This window comes from Pseudophryne corroboree, chromosome 1, assembly GCF_028390025.1.
Source record: "Pseudophryne corroboree isolate aPseCor3 chromosome 1, aPseCor3.hap2, whole genome shotgun sequence".
Taxonomy (NCBI): Eukaryota; Metazoa; Chordata; class Amphibia; order Anura; family Myobatrachidae; genus Pseudophryne; species Pseudophryne corroboree.
The window spans coordinates 283,025,016-283,040,258 of NC_086444.1; the positions used below are offsets into that span (position 1 = coordinate 283,025,016).

General features: G+C 46.7%; 1 protein-coding gene across 4 annotated transcripts in view; it reads right to left on the reverse strand.

Annotated features, from left to right (window-relative positions):
* SUDS3 (SDS3 homolog, SIN3A corepressor complex component) overlaps positions 1-15,243 on the reverse strand; it is a 201,229-nt gene that overhangs the window by 69,195 nt on the left and 116,791 nt on the right. For all 4 annotated transcript variants that reach the window (XM_063964312.1, XM_063964313.1, XM_063964315.1 and 1 more), the window contains one exon: positions 11,184-11,245. In XM_063964312.1, coding sequence (XP_063820382.1) covers positions 11,184-11,245 — 62 coding nt within the window. The remainder of the gene's footprint in view (positions 1-11,183; positions 11,246-15,243) is intronic.

Here is a 15,243-nt window from a genome sequence, read left to right on the forward strand (position 1 = left end):
TGAAGTCCCCACTTGCTGACAGTGCTATCACATGATTTTCCGCCCAGCGAAGAATCCTTGCAGCTTCTGCCATTGCCCTCCTGCTTCTTGTGTCACCCTGTCTGTTTACGTGGGTGACTGCCGTGATGTTGTCCGAATGGATCAACTCCGGGTGACCTTGAAGCAGAGGTCTTGCTGAGCTTAGAGCATTGTAAATGGCCCTTAGCTTCAGGATATTTATGTGAAGTGATGTCTCCAGGCTTGACCATAAGCTCTGGAAATTCCTTCCCTGTGTGACTGCTCCCCAGCCTCGCAGGCTGGCATCCGTGGTCACCAGGACCCAGTCCTGAATGTCGAATCTGCGACCCTCTAGAAGATGAGCACTCTGCAACCACCACAGGAGAGACACCCTTGTGCTTGGTGACAGGGTTATCCGCTGATGCATCTGAAGATGCGACCCGGACCATTTGTCCAGCAGGTCCCACTGGAAAGTTCTTGCGTGGAATCTGCCAAATGGGATTGCTTCGTAGGAAGCCACCATTTTTCCCAGAACCCTTTCATTGATGTACTGAGACTTGGCTCGGTTATAGGAGGTTCCCGACTAGCTCGGATAACTCCCTGACTTTCTCCTCCGGGAGAAACACCTTTTTCTGGACTGTGTCCAGGATCATCCCTAGGAACAGACGACGAGTCACCGGAATCAGCTGCGATTTTGGAATATTGAGAATCCAATCGTGCTGCCACAACACTACCTGAGATAGTGCTACACCGACCTCCAACTGTTCCCTGGATCTTACCCTTATCAGGGAATCGTCCAAGTAAGGGATAACTAAAATTCCCTTCCTTCGAAGGAGTATCATCATTTCGGCCATTACCTTGGTAAAGACCCGGGGTGCCGTGGACCATCCATACGGCAGCGTCTGAAACTGATAGTGACAGTTCTGTACCATAAACCTGAGGTACCCTTGGTGAGAAGGGTAAATTGGGACATGAAGGTAAGCATCCTTGATGTCCCGAGACATCATGTAGTCCTCTTCTTCCAGGTTCGCAATCACTGCTCTGAGTGACTCAATCTTGAATTTGAACCTCCGTATGTAAGTGTTCAAGATTTTAGATTTAGAATCGGTCTCACCGAGCCGTCCGGCTTCGGTACCACAACAGTGTGGAATAATACCCCGTTCCCTGTTGCAGGAGGGGTACCTTGATTATCACCTGCTGGGAATACAGCTTGTGAATGGCTTCCAAAACTGCCTCCCTGTCAGAAGGAGACATCGGTAAAGCCGACTTTAGGAAACGGCGAGGGGGAGACGTCTCGAATTCCAATTTGTACCCCTGAGATATCACCTGAAGGATCCAGGGGTCTACTTGCGAGTGAGCCCACTGCGCGCTGAAATTCATTGAGACGGGCCCCCACCGTGCCTGATTCTGCTTGTAAAGCCCCAGCGTCATACTGAGGGCTTGGCAGAGGCGGGAGAGGGCTTCTGTTCCTGGGAACTGGCTGATTTCTGCAGCCTTTTTCCTCTCCCTCTGTCACGGGGCAGAAATGAGGAACCTTTTGCCCGCTTGCCCACGAAAAGACTGCGCCTGATAATATGGCGTCTTTTATGTTGAGAGGCGACCTGGGGTACAAACGTGGATTTCCCAGCTGTTGCCGTGGCCACCAGGTCTGAAAGACCGACCCCAAATAACTCCTCCCCTTAATAAGGCAATACTTCCAAATGCCGTTTGGAATCCGCATCACCTGACCACTGTCGTGTCCATAACCCTCTACTGGCAGAAATGGACAACGCACTTAGACTTGATGCCAGTCGGCAAATATTCCGCTGTGCATCACGCATATAAAGAAATGCATCTTTTAAATGCTCTATAGGCAATAATATACTGTCCCTATCTAGGGTATCAATATTTTCAGTCAGGGAATCCGACCACGCCAACCCAGCACTGCACATCCAGGCTGAGGCGATTGCTGGTCGCAGTATAACACCAGTATGTGTGTAAATACATTTTAGGATACCCTCCTGCTTTCTATCAGCAGGATCCTTAAGGGCGGCCATCTCAGGAGAGGGTAGAGCCCTTGTTCTTACAAGCGTGTGAGCGCTTTATCCACCCTAGGGGGTGTTTCCCAACGCACCCTAACCTCTGGCGGGAAAGGATATAATGCCAATAACATTTTAGAAATTATCAGTTGTTATCGGGGGAAACCCACGCATCATCACACACCTCATTTAATTTCTCAGATTCAGGAAAACTACAGGTAGTTTTTCCTCACCGAACATAATACCCCTTTTTGGTGGTACTCGTATTATCAGAAATGTGTAAAACATTTTTCATTGCCTCAATCATGTAACGTGTGGCCCTACTGGAAGTCACATTTGTCTCTTCACCGTCGACACTGGAGTCAGTATCCGTGTCGGCGTCTATATCTGCCATCTGAGGTAACGGGCGCTTTAGAGCCCCTGACGGCCTATGAGACGTCTGGACAGGCACTAGCTGAGTAGCCGGCTGTCTCATGTCAACCACTGTCTTTTATACAGAGCTGACACTGTCACGTAATTCTTTCCAACAGTTCATCCACTCAGGTGTCGACCCCCTAGGGGGTGACATCACTATTACAGGCAATCTGCTCCGTCTCCACATCATTTTTCTCCTCATACATGTCGACACAAATGTACCGACACACAGCACACACACAGGGAATGCTCTGATAGAGGACAGGACCCCACTAGCCCTTTGGGGAGACAGAGGGAGAGTTTGCCAGCACACACCAGAGCGCTATATATATATATATATACAGGGATAACCTTATATAAGTGTTTTTCCCCTTATAGCTGCTGTATTTTTAATACTGCGCATAATTAGTGCCCCCCTCTCTTTTTTAACCCTTTCTGTAGTGTAGTGACTGCAGGGGAGAGCCAGGGAGCTTCCCTCCAATGTAGCTGTGAGGGAAAATGGCGCCAGTGTGCTGAGGAGATAGGCTCCGCCCCCTTCTCGGCGGCCTTATCTCCCGTTTTTCTGTGTATTCTGGCAGGGGTTAAATTCATCCATATAGCCCAGGAGCTATATGTGATGCATTTTTTGCCATCCAAGGTGTTTTTATTGCGTCTCAGGGCGCCCCCCCCCAGCGCCCTGCACCCTCAGTGACCGGAGTGTGAAGTGTGCTGAAAGCAATGGCGCACAGCTGCAGTGCTGTGCGCTACCTTGTTGAAGACAGGACGTCTTCTGCCGCCGATTTTCCGGACCTCTTCTGTCTTCTGGCTCTGTAAGGGGGCCGGCGGCGCGGCTCTGGGACCTATCCATGGCTGGGCCTGTGATCGGTCCCTCTGGAGCTAATGTCCAGTAGCCTAAGAAGCCCAATCCACTCTGCACGCAGGTGAGTTCGCTTCTTCTCCCCTTAGTCCCTCAATGCAGTGAGCCTGTTGCCAGCAGGTCTCACTGAACATAAAAAACCTAAAACTAAACTTTTCACTAAGCAGCTCAGGAGAGTCACCTAGTGTGCACCCTTCTCGTTCGGGCACAAAAATCTAACTGAGGCTTGGAGGAGGGTCATGGGGGGAGGAGCCAGTGCACACCAGGTAGTTCTAAAGCTTTACTTTTGTGCCCAGTCTCCTGCGGAGCCGCTATTCCCCATGGTCCTTACGGAGTCCCCAGCATCCACTAGGACGTCAGAGAAATAGCCATTAATCCTAGCATAGACGATTAACCAACATGAAAAAAATAAGAATTTACTTACCGATAATTCTATTTCTCGTAGTCCGTAGTGGATGCTGGGAACTCCGTAAGGACCATGGGGAATAGCGGCTCCGCAGGAGACTGGGCACAAAAAGTAAAAGCTTTAGACTAGCTGGTGTGCACTGGCTCCTCCCCCTATGACCCTCCTCCAAGCCTCAGTTAAGATACTGTGCCCGGACGAGCGTACATAATAAGGAAGGATCTTGAATCCCGGGTAAGACTCATACCAGCCACACCAATCACACCGTACAACTCGTGATCTGAACCCAGTTAACAGTATGATAACCGTAGGAGCCTCTGAAAAGATGGCTTCCAACAATAAACAACCCGATTTGTTTGTAACAATAACTATATACAAGTATTGCAGACAATCCGCACTTGGGATGGGCGCCCAGCATCCACTACGGACTACGAGAAATAGAATTATCGGTAAGTAAATTCTTATTTTCTCTGACGTCCTAGTGGATGCTGGGAACTCCGTAAGGACCATGGGGATTATACCAAAGCTCCCAAACGGGCGGGAGAGTGCGGATGACTCTGCAGCACCGAATGAGAGAACTCCAGGTCCTCCTCAGCCAGGGTATCAAATTTGTAGAATTTAGCAAACGTGTTTGCCCCTGACCAAGTAGCTGCTCGGCAAAGTTGTAAAGCCGAGACCCCTCGGGCAGCCGCCCAAGATGAGCCCACCTTCCTTGTGGAATGGGCTTTAACAGATTTTGGCTGTGGCAGGCCTGCCACAGAATGTGCAAGTTGAATTGTACTACAAATCCAACGAGCAATCGTCTGCTTAGAAGCAGGAGCACCCAGCTTGTTGGGTGCATACAGTATAAACAGCGAGTCAGATTTTCTGACTCCAGCCGTCCTGGAAACATATATTTTCAGGGCCCTGACTACGTCCAGCAACTTGGAGTCCTCCAAGTCCCTAGTAGCCACAGGTACCACAATAGGTTGATTCATGTGAAACGCTGAAACCACCTTAGGGAGAAATTGAGGACGAGTCCTCAATTCCGCCCTATCCGAATGAAATATCAGGTAAGGGCTTTTATAGGATAAAGCCGCCAATTCTGATACGCGCCTGGCTGAAGCCAGGGCCAACAGCATTACCACTTTCCATGTGAGATATTTCAAATCCACTGTGGCAAGTGGTTCAAACCAATGTGATTTTAGGAACCCTAAAACTACATTGAGATCCCAAGGTGCCACTGGAGGCACAAAAGGAGGCTGTATATGCAGTACCCCTTTGACAAACGTCTGAACTTCAGGCACTGAAGCCAGTTCTTTTTGGAAGAAGATCGACAGGGCCGAAATTTGAACCTTAATGGATCCTAATTTTAGGCCCAGAGACAATCCTGCTTGCAGGAAATGTAGGAAACGACCCAGTTGAAATTCCTCCGTAGGGGCCTTCTTGGCCTCACACCACGCAACATATTTTCGCCAAATGCGATGATAATGTTTTGCAGTTACATCCTTCCTGGCCTTGATCAGGGTAGGGATGACTTCATCTGGAATGCCTTTTTCCTTCAGGATCCGGCGTTCAACCGCCATGCCGTCAAACGCAGCCGCGGTAAGTCTTGGAACAGACAAGGTCCCTGCTGGAGCAGGTCCTTCCTTAGAGGTAGAGGCCACGGGTCCTCCGTGAGCATCTCTTGCAGCTCCGGGTACCAAGTTCTTCTTGGCCAATCCGGAGCCACGAGTATCGTTCTTACTCCTCTCCTTCTTATGATTCTCAGTACTTTTGGTATGAGAGGAAGAGGAGGGAACACATATACCGACTGGAAAACCCACGGAGTTACCAGAGCGTCCACCGCTATTGCCTGAGGGTCCCTTGACCTGGCGCAATATCTGTCCAGTTTCTTGTTGAGACGGGACGCCATCATGTCCACCTTTGGTTTTTCCCAACGGTTTACAATCACTTGGAAGACTTCTGGATGAAGTCCCCACTCCCCCGGGTGGAGGTCGTGTCTGCTGAGGAAGTCTGCTTCCCAGTTGTCCACTCCCGGAATGAACACTGCTGACAGTGCTATCACATGATTTTCCGCCCAGCGGAGAATCCTTGCAGCTTCTGCCATTGCCCTCCTGCTTCTTGTGCCGCCCTGTCTGTTTACGTGGGCGACAGCCGTGATGTTGTCCGACTGGATCAATACCGGTTGACCCTGAAGCAGAGGCCTTGCTTGACTTAGGGCATTGTAAATGGCCCTTAGCTCTAGGATATTTATGTGAAGAGACGTTTCCATGCTTGACCACAAGCCCTGGAAATTTCTTCCCTGTGTGACTGCTCCCCAGCCTCTCAGGCTGGCATCCGTGGTTACCAGCATCCAATCCTGAATGCCGAATCTGCGGCCCTCTAGAAGATGAGCCTTCTGTAACCACCACAGGAGAGATACCCTTGTCCTTGGAGATAGGGTTATCCGCTGATGCATCTGCAGATGCGATCCGGACCATTTGTCCAGCAGATCCCACTGAAAAGTTCTTGCATGGAATCTTCCGAATGGAATCGCTTCGTAAGAAGCCACCATTTTTCCCAGGACTCTCGTGCACTGATGCACTGACACTTGTCCTGGTTTTAGGAGGTTCCTGACTAGCTCGGATAACTCCCTGGCCTTCTCCTCCGGGAGAAACACCTTTTTCTGGACTGTGTCCAGAGTCATCCCTAGGAACAGTAGACGTGTTGTTGGAATCAGCTGTGATTTTGGGATATTTAGAATCCACCCGTGCTGACGTAGCACTACCTGAGATAGTGCTACTCCGACCTCTAACTGTCCCCTGGACCTTGCCCTTATCAGGAGATCGTCCAAGTAAGGGATAATTAATACGCCTTTTCTTCGAAGAAGAATCATAATTTCGGCCATTACCTTGGTAAAGACCCGTGGTGCCGTGGACAATCCAAACGGCAGCGTCTGAAACTGATAATGACAGTTTTGTATCACAAACCTGAGGTACCCTTGGTGAGAAGGGTAGATTGGGACATGGAGATAAGCATCCTTGATGTCTAGAGATACCATATAGTCCCCTTCTTCCAGGTTCGCTATCACTGCTCTGAGTGACTCCATCTTGAATTTGAACCTTTTTATGTAAGTGTTCAAAGATTTTAGATTTAAAATTGGTCTCACCGAGCCGTCCGGCTTCGGTACCACAAACAGCGTGGAATAATACCCCTTTCCCTGTTGTAGGAGGGGTACCTTGATTATCACCTGCTGGGAATACAGCTTGTGAATAGCTTCCAATACTGCCTCCCTGTCGGAGGGAGACGTTGGTAGAGCAGACTTCAGGAACCGGCGAGGGGGAGACGTCTCGAATTCCAATTTGTACCCCTGTGATACTACCTGCAGGATCCAGGGGTCCACTTGCGAGTGAGCCCACTGCGCGCTGAAATTCTTGAGACGGCCCCCCACCGTGCCCGAGTCTGCTTGCAGAGCCCCAGCGTCATGCTGAGGACTTGGCAGAAGCGGGGGAGGGCTTCTGCTCTTGGGAAGAGGCTGCATGGTGCAGTCTTTTTCCCCTTCCTCTGCCCCGGGGCAGGAATGAGCGGCCTTTTTCCCTCTTGCCCTTATAGGGACGAAAGGACTGGGTTTGAAAAGACGGTGTCTTTTTCTGCTGAGAGGTGACCTGGGGTAAAAAGGTGGATTTTCCAGCCGTTGCCGTGGCCACCAGGTCCGATAGACCGACCCCAAATAACTCCTCCCCTTTATACGGCAATACTTCCATATGCCGTTTGGAATCCGCATCACCTGACCACTGTCGCGTCCATAACGTTCTTCTGGCAGAAATGGACATCGCACTTACTCTAGATGCCAGGGTGCAAATATCCCTCTGTGCATCTCGCATATATAGTAATGCATCCTTTAAATGCTCTATAGTTAATAATATACTGTCCCTATCCAGGGTATCAATATTTTCAGTCAGGGAATCCGACCAAGCCACTCCAGCGCTGCACATCCAGGCTGAGGCGATCGCTGGTCGCAGTATAACACCGGTATGTGTGTATATACCTTTTAAGATATTTTCCAGCCTTCTATCAGCTGGTTCCTTGAGAGCAGCCGTATCAGGAGACGGTAACGCCACTTGTTTTGATAAGCGTGTGAGCGCCTTATCTACCCTAGGGGGTGTTTCCCAACGTGCCCTAACCTCTGGCGGGAAAGGGTATAGTGCCAATAATTTATTAGAAATCAGGAGTTTTTTATCGGGGGAAACCCACGCTTTATCACACACCTCATTTAATTCATCTGACTCAGGAAAAACTACTGGTAGTTTTTTCACACCCCACATAATACCCTTTTTTGTGGTACTTGTAGTGTCAGAAATGTTCAATGCCTCCTTCATTGCCCTGATCATGTAACGTGTGGCCCTACTGGACATTACGTTTGTCTCGTCACCGTCGACACTGGATTCAGTATCCGTGTCAGGGTCTGTGTCGACCATCTGAGGTAACGGGCGTTTTAGCGCCCCTGACGGTGTCTGAGACGCCTGAACAGGCACTAATTGATTTGTCGGCTGTCTCATGTCGTCAACAGTTTTTTGCAAAGTGCTGACATTGTCACGTAATTCTTTAATTACTACCATCCAGTCAGGTGTCGACTCCCTAGGGGGTGACATCACTAACACAGGCAATTGCTCTGCTTCCACATCATTTTCCTCCTCATACATGTCGACACAATCGTACCGACACCTAGCACACACACAGGGAATGCTCTGATAGAGGACAGGACCCCACTAGCCCTTTGGGGAGACAGAGGGAGAGTTTGCCAGCACACACCAGAGCGCTATATATATACAGGGATAACCTTATATAAGTGTTACTCCCTTTATAGCTGCTGTATTATATATTAGCTGCCAATAGTGCCCCCCCTCTCTTGTTTTACCCTGTTTCTGTAGTGTAGTCTGCAGGGGAGAGTCAGGGAGCCGTCCTTCCAGCGGAGCTGTGAAAGAAAATGGCGCTTGTGTGCTGAGGAGAAAGGCTCCGCCCCCTTCACGGCGGCCTTTTCTCCCGCTTTTTTCAGGAAACTGGCAGGGGATAAATGCATCCATATAGCCCAGGAGCTATATGTGATGCATTTTTTTTAGCCATATAAGGTTTTTATATCGTTTTTATTGCGTCTCAGGGCGCTCCCCCCCAGCGCCCTGCACCCTCAGTGACTGGAGTGTGAAGTGTGCTGAGAGCAATGGCGCACAGCTGCAGTGCTGTGCGCTACCTTATTTGAAGACAGGAACGTCTTCTGCCGCCGCTTTCTCCGGACCTCTTCGCTCTTCTGGCTCTGTAAGGGGGCCGGCGGCGCGGCTTTGGGACCCATCCAGGCTGAACCTGTGATCGTCCCTCTGGAGCTAATGTCCAGTAGCCAAGAAGCCCAATCCACTCTGCAGTCAGGTGAGTTCGCTTCTTCTCCCCTTAGTCCCACGATGCAGTGAGCCTGTTGCCAGCAGGACTCACTGAAAATAAAAAACCTATTTAAACTTTTACTTCTAAGCAGCTCAGGAGAGCCACCTAGCTTGCACCCTTCTCGTTCGGGCACAAAAATCTAACTGAGGCTTGGAGGAGGGTCATAGGGGGAGGAGCCAGTGCACACCAGCTAGTCTAAAGCTTTTACTTTTTGTGCCCAGTCTCCTGCGGAGCCGCTATTCCCCATGGTCCTTACGGAGTTCCCAGCATCCACTAGGACGTCAGAGAAATGGGGGAATTTTGGTGGTACCTCAAGGATGCAGCTCCCGTGTTAAGTGCCCAGAGCTATTCAATTGCTCACTGTAAACCTGTGACTAGCAGATTTCTGTTCGCACCCTCCTGAGAACCCAGAGGAAACCCACGCAAATATGGGGAGAACATAAATACTCCACACAGCTAGTTGGTGGGAATCGATCAAACCTCAGTGCTGTGAGGCAGTAATGCTAACCATTACAACAACCATGCTGCCACTTCATATTTTAGCAAAACAAAAATTAATGCTTTAATACCTTGCATAAAATACGGAGATCTACTGAATTCATAAATGAAGTAAAGTTTAAGAGTAACGTCACAAAACACTGAAAATTTAATTTCGGTGGAATTCAGATGTTGCTCTATACATAGTGTTCACTCTAGCACCCTACACTTTTCCAAACCAGTACAGTTCCTTTTTCCTGCCTGGGGTGTCGCTCTCTGCTCTGCTACTTCAAGCATACTTTGGCCTGTACCTCACAGCCGAGATACAGACCACAGGGATTTCGATAGCTGCAGGGAGCTAGAATGAACACTAACAGAGAAGTCTACTTACCCGAGGTCTGTTATTGCCATCAAACATGGGGTCTCCCCAAAGACTCCAAAAAACTGAACAATTCAGATTCTTTCAAACTCAAAGTAATGTTATCAACCACCACCAGTTGACTTCCTATTCCCATTATTAGGAAATCCATGTAGGAGTAGCATCAACACCACCTACTAACTGGAGAGAGAATTGCAATGCTGCAGTGTTGAAGCCGCCACGTAAGATAGCAGATCAGTACACTGGACCCCAAGTAAGAAGAATTCTGTATTACAGCATAACTCAAAACTAGCTTTTCAGATCTTGGTCAGGATCTTCAGACTCTTATGGAAATAAACAAATCGAGTAGATAGGGTATTTGCAGTTTAAAACATTTAATAAAGAATCTTAAGGCATTTCAACAAAAACGTCAAAATGAATTATGTATTCTAATCTACATACAACGAAAAATAACAGATCTCCCGCCCAGTGCCCGTCTACTCTCCTAGAGTTTGTGCTGTCACCTGCAACTTACATTAAGGTGTTACAACTACAAACTGTAGGCCCATCACCTCTACACGACAAAAAAGGAATCGGCAAATAATCTGTAGTTCACATTACACAATGCACCCTGCGTTCATTTTTACGGTTTATATATTTTTGCTGAGGAGCACTCAGTATTCAAGGTTTCATACAAACAGAAACTGCACTCCCCGGGGTAATGGAGAAGCAGGGCTGGTATTTATAGGACTGCCTAGCGCTGCTACTCGTGTTCAGTAAAAAGAAAGAAAATAAAATCATAAAATAAAGCTTGGGGCTGCTTTGAAGCACTGTTAAATGGTGCATGCAGCTCCTGCCGGCACCAAAGCAAAACTGAAGTGCCTGAGCATGGAGGCGGGGTATGGTGGGGAAGGACCAGAGCATCCTGAGATACCTAAAAGTTTAACCGTTTGGTGACCAGTCCTTTACCACCACCTACACCCCACTGTCTCCCTAAGGCAGTGATGGCTAACCTTGACACTCCAGCTGTTGTTGAACTACACATCCCAGCATGCCCTGCATCAGTTTTGCTATTTGGGCATGCTAAAACTGATGCAGGGCATGCTGGGATGTGTAGTTCAACAACAGCTGGAGTGTCAAGGTTAGCCATCACTGCCCTAAGGAGTCCAATTGAATCCGAAGAAGAAATAGGGGTAATCATTTTGTGTAAAACAGAATTTGAAACACTGACCTAGTAAAGGTAATATGAAGCTAAATCTTTCTCACCTTGTTTAGTGTCCTTAAGTCTTCCATTATTTGCTCATCTGTTAGTAGATAATTAAGCTGGGGTGCAAATGTTAAGGCAACTTAAGCTCAGAATAAAAAACACTCAAACAATGGATATTTGGCAATAACAGTTCCATGAAAGCAATAATGAATCTACTACACAAGCTTTTGTGGTCTTTTACAAATTTGTAGAACACTTTACCTTTTTAATGTAAATAGGCAGAGGTTATGTGTATTTTAGTATATGCATACATTACTTAAATGTAATAACGTGAACCACGAGAAAATTGAATGCTGCAGCCATAGGTTAAACAAATATTTCCATGCAAACATTGCCCAATGTATACTGTAATGGGGATAAACCGGATAAGTCAGAAGGATATGACAAATCATGATAACGTATAAAAGAAAATAATTTCCACAAATTAGCTTGTTAATAGTAAGTGTGTGTGTGTGTGTGTGTGTGTGTGTGTGTGTGTGTGTGTGTGTGTGTGTGTGTGTGTGTGTGTGTGTGTGTGTGTGTGTGTGTGTGTACTTTTGTTGATACAAACCTATTTCTCTGCCCACGTGATCACACCAATCTCTGATGAGGGCATCCGTATAAGAAGTGAAGGACGAGAAAAGAAGCCCATACAAAGACATCATTACGGGCACATTCACATCTTATATCTGGTACGCATATAAACCGTAAAGATTTACACTGAAATAATAATCACTATCACAGCACTGAAGGTATCTATATATATCTATATCTCACACACACACAGTCGGGTCCATAAATATTGGGACATCGACACAATTCTCATATTTTGGGCTCTAGACACCACCACAATGGATTTTAAATAAAACAAACAAGATGTGCTTTAACTGCAGGCTTTCCGCTTTAATTTGAGGGTATTTACATCCAAATCAGGTGAACGGTGTAGGAATTACAACGGTTTCTATATGTGCCTCTCACTTTTTAAGAGACCAACAGTCATGGGACAATCGACTCAAAAACTATTTCATGGACAGGAGTGGGCTATTCCCTCGTCGTTTCATCATCAATTAAGCAGGTAAAAGGTCTGGAGTAGATTCCAGGTGTGACATTTGCAATCTGTTGCTGTCGACTCTCAATATGAGATCCAAAGAGCTGCCACTATCAGTGAAGTAAGCCATCAGTAGGCTGGAAAATCAAAACAAACCCATCACAGAGATAGTAAAAACATTAGGTGTGGCCAAATCAACTGTTTGGAACATTCTTAAAAAGAAAGAACGCACCGGAGAGCTTAGCAACACCAAAAGAACCGGAAGACCACGAAAAACAGTGGTGGAAGACAGAAGAATTATTTCCCTGGTGAAGAAAAACCCCTTCACAACAGTTCCCCAGATCAAGAACACTCTCCAGGAGGTAGGTGTATATGTGTCAAAGTCAACAATCAAGAGAAGACTTCACAAGAGTGAATATAGAGGGTTGACCACAAGATGTAAACCATTGATGAGCCACAAAAACAGGAAGTCTAGATTAGAGTATGTCAAACAACATCTAAAAAAGCCTTTACAGTTCTAGAACAACATCCTATGGACAGATGAGACAAAGATCAACTTGTACCAGAGTGATGGGAAGAGAAGAGTATGGAGAAGGAAAGGAACTGCTCATGATCCAAAACATACCACCTCACCAGTGAAGCATGGTGGTGGTAGTGTCATGGCGTGTGTGTGTGTGTGTGTGTGTGTGTGTGTGTGTGTGTGTGTGTGTGTGTGTGTGTGTGTGTTTATTAGCAGTTTCTTATATAGCGCAGCATATTCCGTTGCGCTTTACAATTAGAACAGTAGTTATAGGAAAAAAATGGGTAAAAACAGACAGAGAGGTAGATAGGCCCTGCTCACAAGCTTAAAATCTACAGGGAAACAGGAATTGATACACAAGGATAGATGCTACCTATTGCATAATGGTCCACTAGATTGCAAGGTTCTTAATGGGTTGTATGATATGATCACCCAGCAATATTTGAAGACAAAATATGTCAGGTCATGTGGACTGTACAGAGAGGATGTAATTGGATAGGGAATCATTGAAGGTCATGTGGGTGGGTCTGGAATTTGATAGGCTTGTCTGAAGAGGTGAGTGTATATATATATATATATATATATATATATATATATATATAAACAAAAAAAAAACAAAAGAAAAGAAGAGGGGGCACTCCATAGTGCATAAAAGTTTTAATTCAAACAGACAGATAAAAGACTGTGAACTCCAGAGAGATGTGACTCGTACCAGAGAATAAAACACTGTGGGCTGGTTACCACACAACATGTAATGTTACCATCCAGGCAATACTCGTCCCGCAGTTTAACGACTCTCCAGAGCAGAACACATGAAGCTGCTAGCCGGAAAAGATGTTTTAGCTTCACACGGACCCGCCGTGTGTGTGAGCTGCTGCACTGGATCGCTTAGACACAGTAAAGGATTGCCGGAGGTGCAGATAGAGAGCGCGCTGTCAGATCACACCCTGACCGGTTTCGTCTGAAAGACTTCGTCAGAAGTCAAATAAATATATATATATATATATATATATATATATTTATTTATTTATTTATTTATTTATTTATTTATTTATTTATTGAGGATTTCACCATTCATTTTTCTGTCTTGGAAGTACAGTACATGGCTCCACAGACACTCATGTCATCATTTTTTTTTTCAATTTGTTTTTATTTTTAAATTATTCGCAAGATCAATATTACTAGATAAGTACAATCTGAGATGTTTCACCAACATTTCATATGGAAGATGAAAAAATAAGAATTTACTTACCGATAATTCTATTTCTCATAGTCCGTAGTGGATGCTGGGGACTCCGTCAGGACCATGGGGAATAGCGGCTCCGCAGGAGACAGGGCACAAAAGCAAGCTTTTAGGATCACATGGTGTGTACTGGCTCCTCCCCCTGACCCTCCTCCAAGCCTCAGTTAGGTACTGTGCCCGGACGAGCGTACACAATAAGGAAGGATCTTGAATCCCGGGTAAGACTCATACCAGCCACACCAATCACACCGTACAACTTGTGATCTGAACCCAGTTAACAGTATGATAACAAAGAAGTAGCCTCTTAAAAAAGATGGCTCACAACAATAATAACCCGATTTTTGTAACAATAACTATGTACAAGTATTGCAGACAATCCGCACTTGGGATGGGCGCCCAGCATCCACTACGGACTATGAGAAATAGAATTATCGGTAAGTAAATTCTTATTTTCTCTAACGTCCTAGTGGATGCTGGGGACTCCGTCAGGACCATGGGGATTATACCAAAGCTCCCAAACGGGCGGGAGAGTGCGGATGACTCTGCAGCACCGAATGAGAGAACTCCAAGTCCTCTTTAGCCAGAGTATCAAATTTGTAAAATTTTACAAACGTGTTCTCCCCTGACCACGTAGCTGCTCGGCAAAGTTGTTATGCCGAGACCCCTCGGGCAGCCGCCCAAGATGAGCCCACCTTCCTTGTGGAGTGGGCTTTTACAGTTTTAGGCTGTGGCAGGCCTGCCACAGAATGTGCAAGTTGAATTGTGCTACAGATCCAACGAGCAATCGTCTGCTTAGACGCAGGAGCACCCATCTTGTTGGGTGCATACAAGATAAACAACGAGTCAGATTTTCTGACTCCAGCTGTCCTTGAAATATATATTTTCAATGCTCTGACAACGTCCAGTAACTTGGAATCCTCCAAGTTGCTAGTAGCCGCAGGCACCACAATAGGCTGGTTCAAGTGAAAAGCCGAAACCACCTTAGGGAGAAAATGAGGACGTGTCCGCAGTTCTGCCCTGTCCGAATGGAAAATCAGATATGGGCTTTTGTACGATAAAGCCGCCAACTCTGAAACTCTCCTGGCTGAAGCCAGGGCCAGTAGCATGGTTACTTTCCATGTAAGATACTTCAAATCTACCGATTTGAGAGGCTCAAACCAATGAGATTTGAGAAAATCCAAAACTACGTTTAGATCCCACGGTGCCACTGGAGGCACAATTGGGGGTTGTATATGTAATACACCCTTGACAAAAGTTTGTACTTCAGGC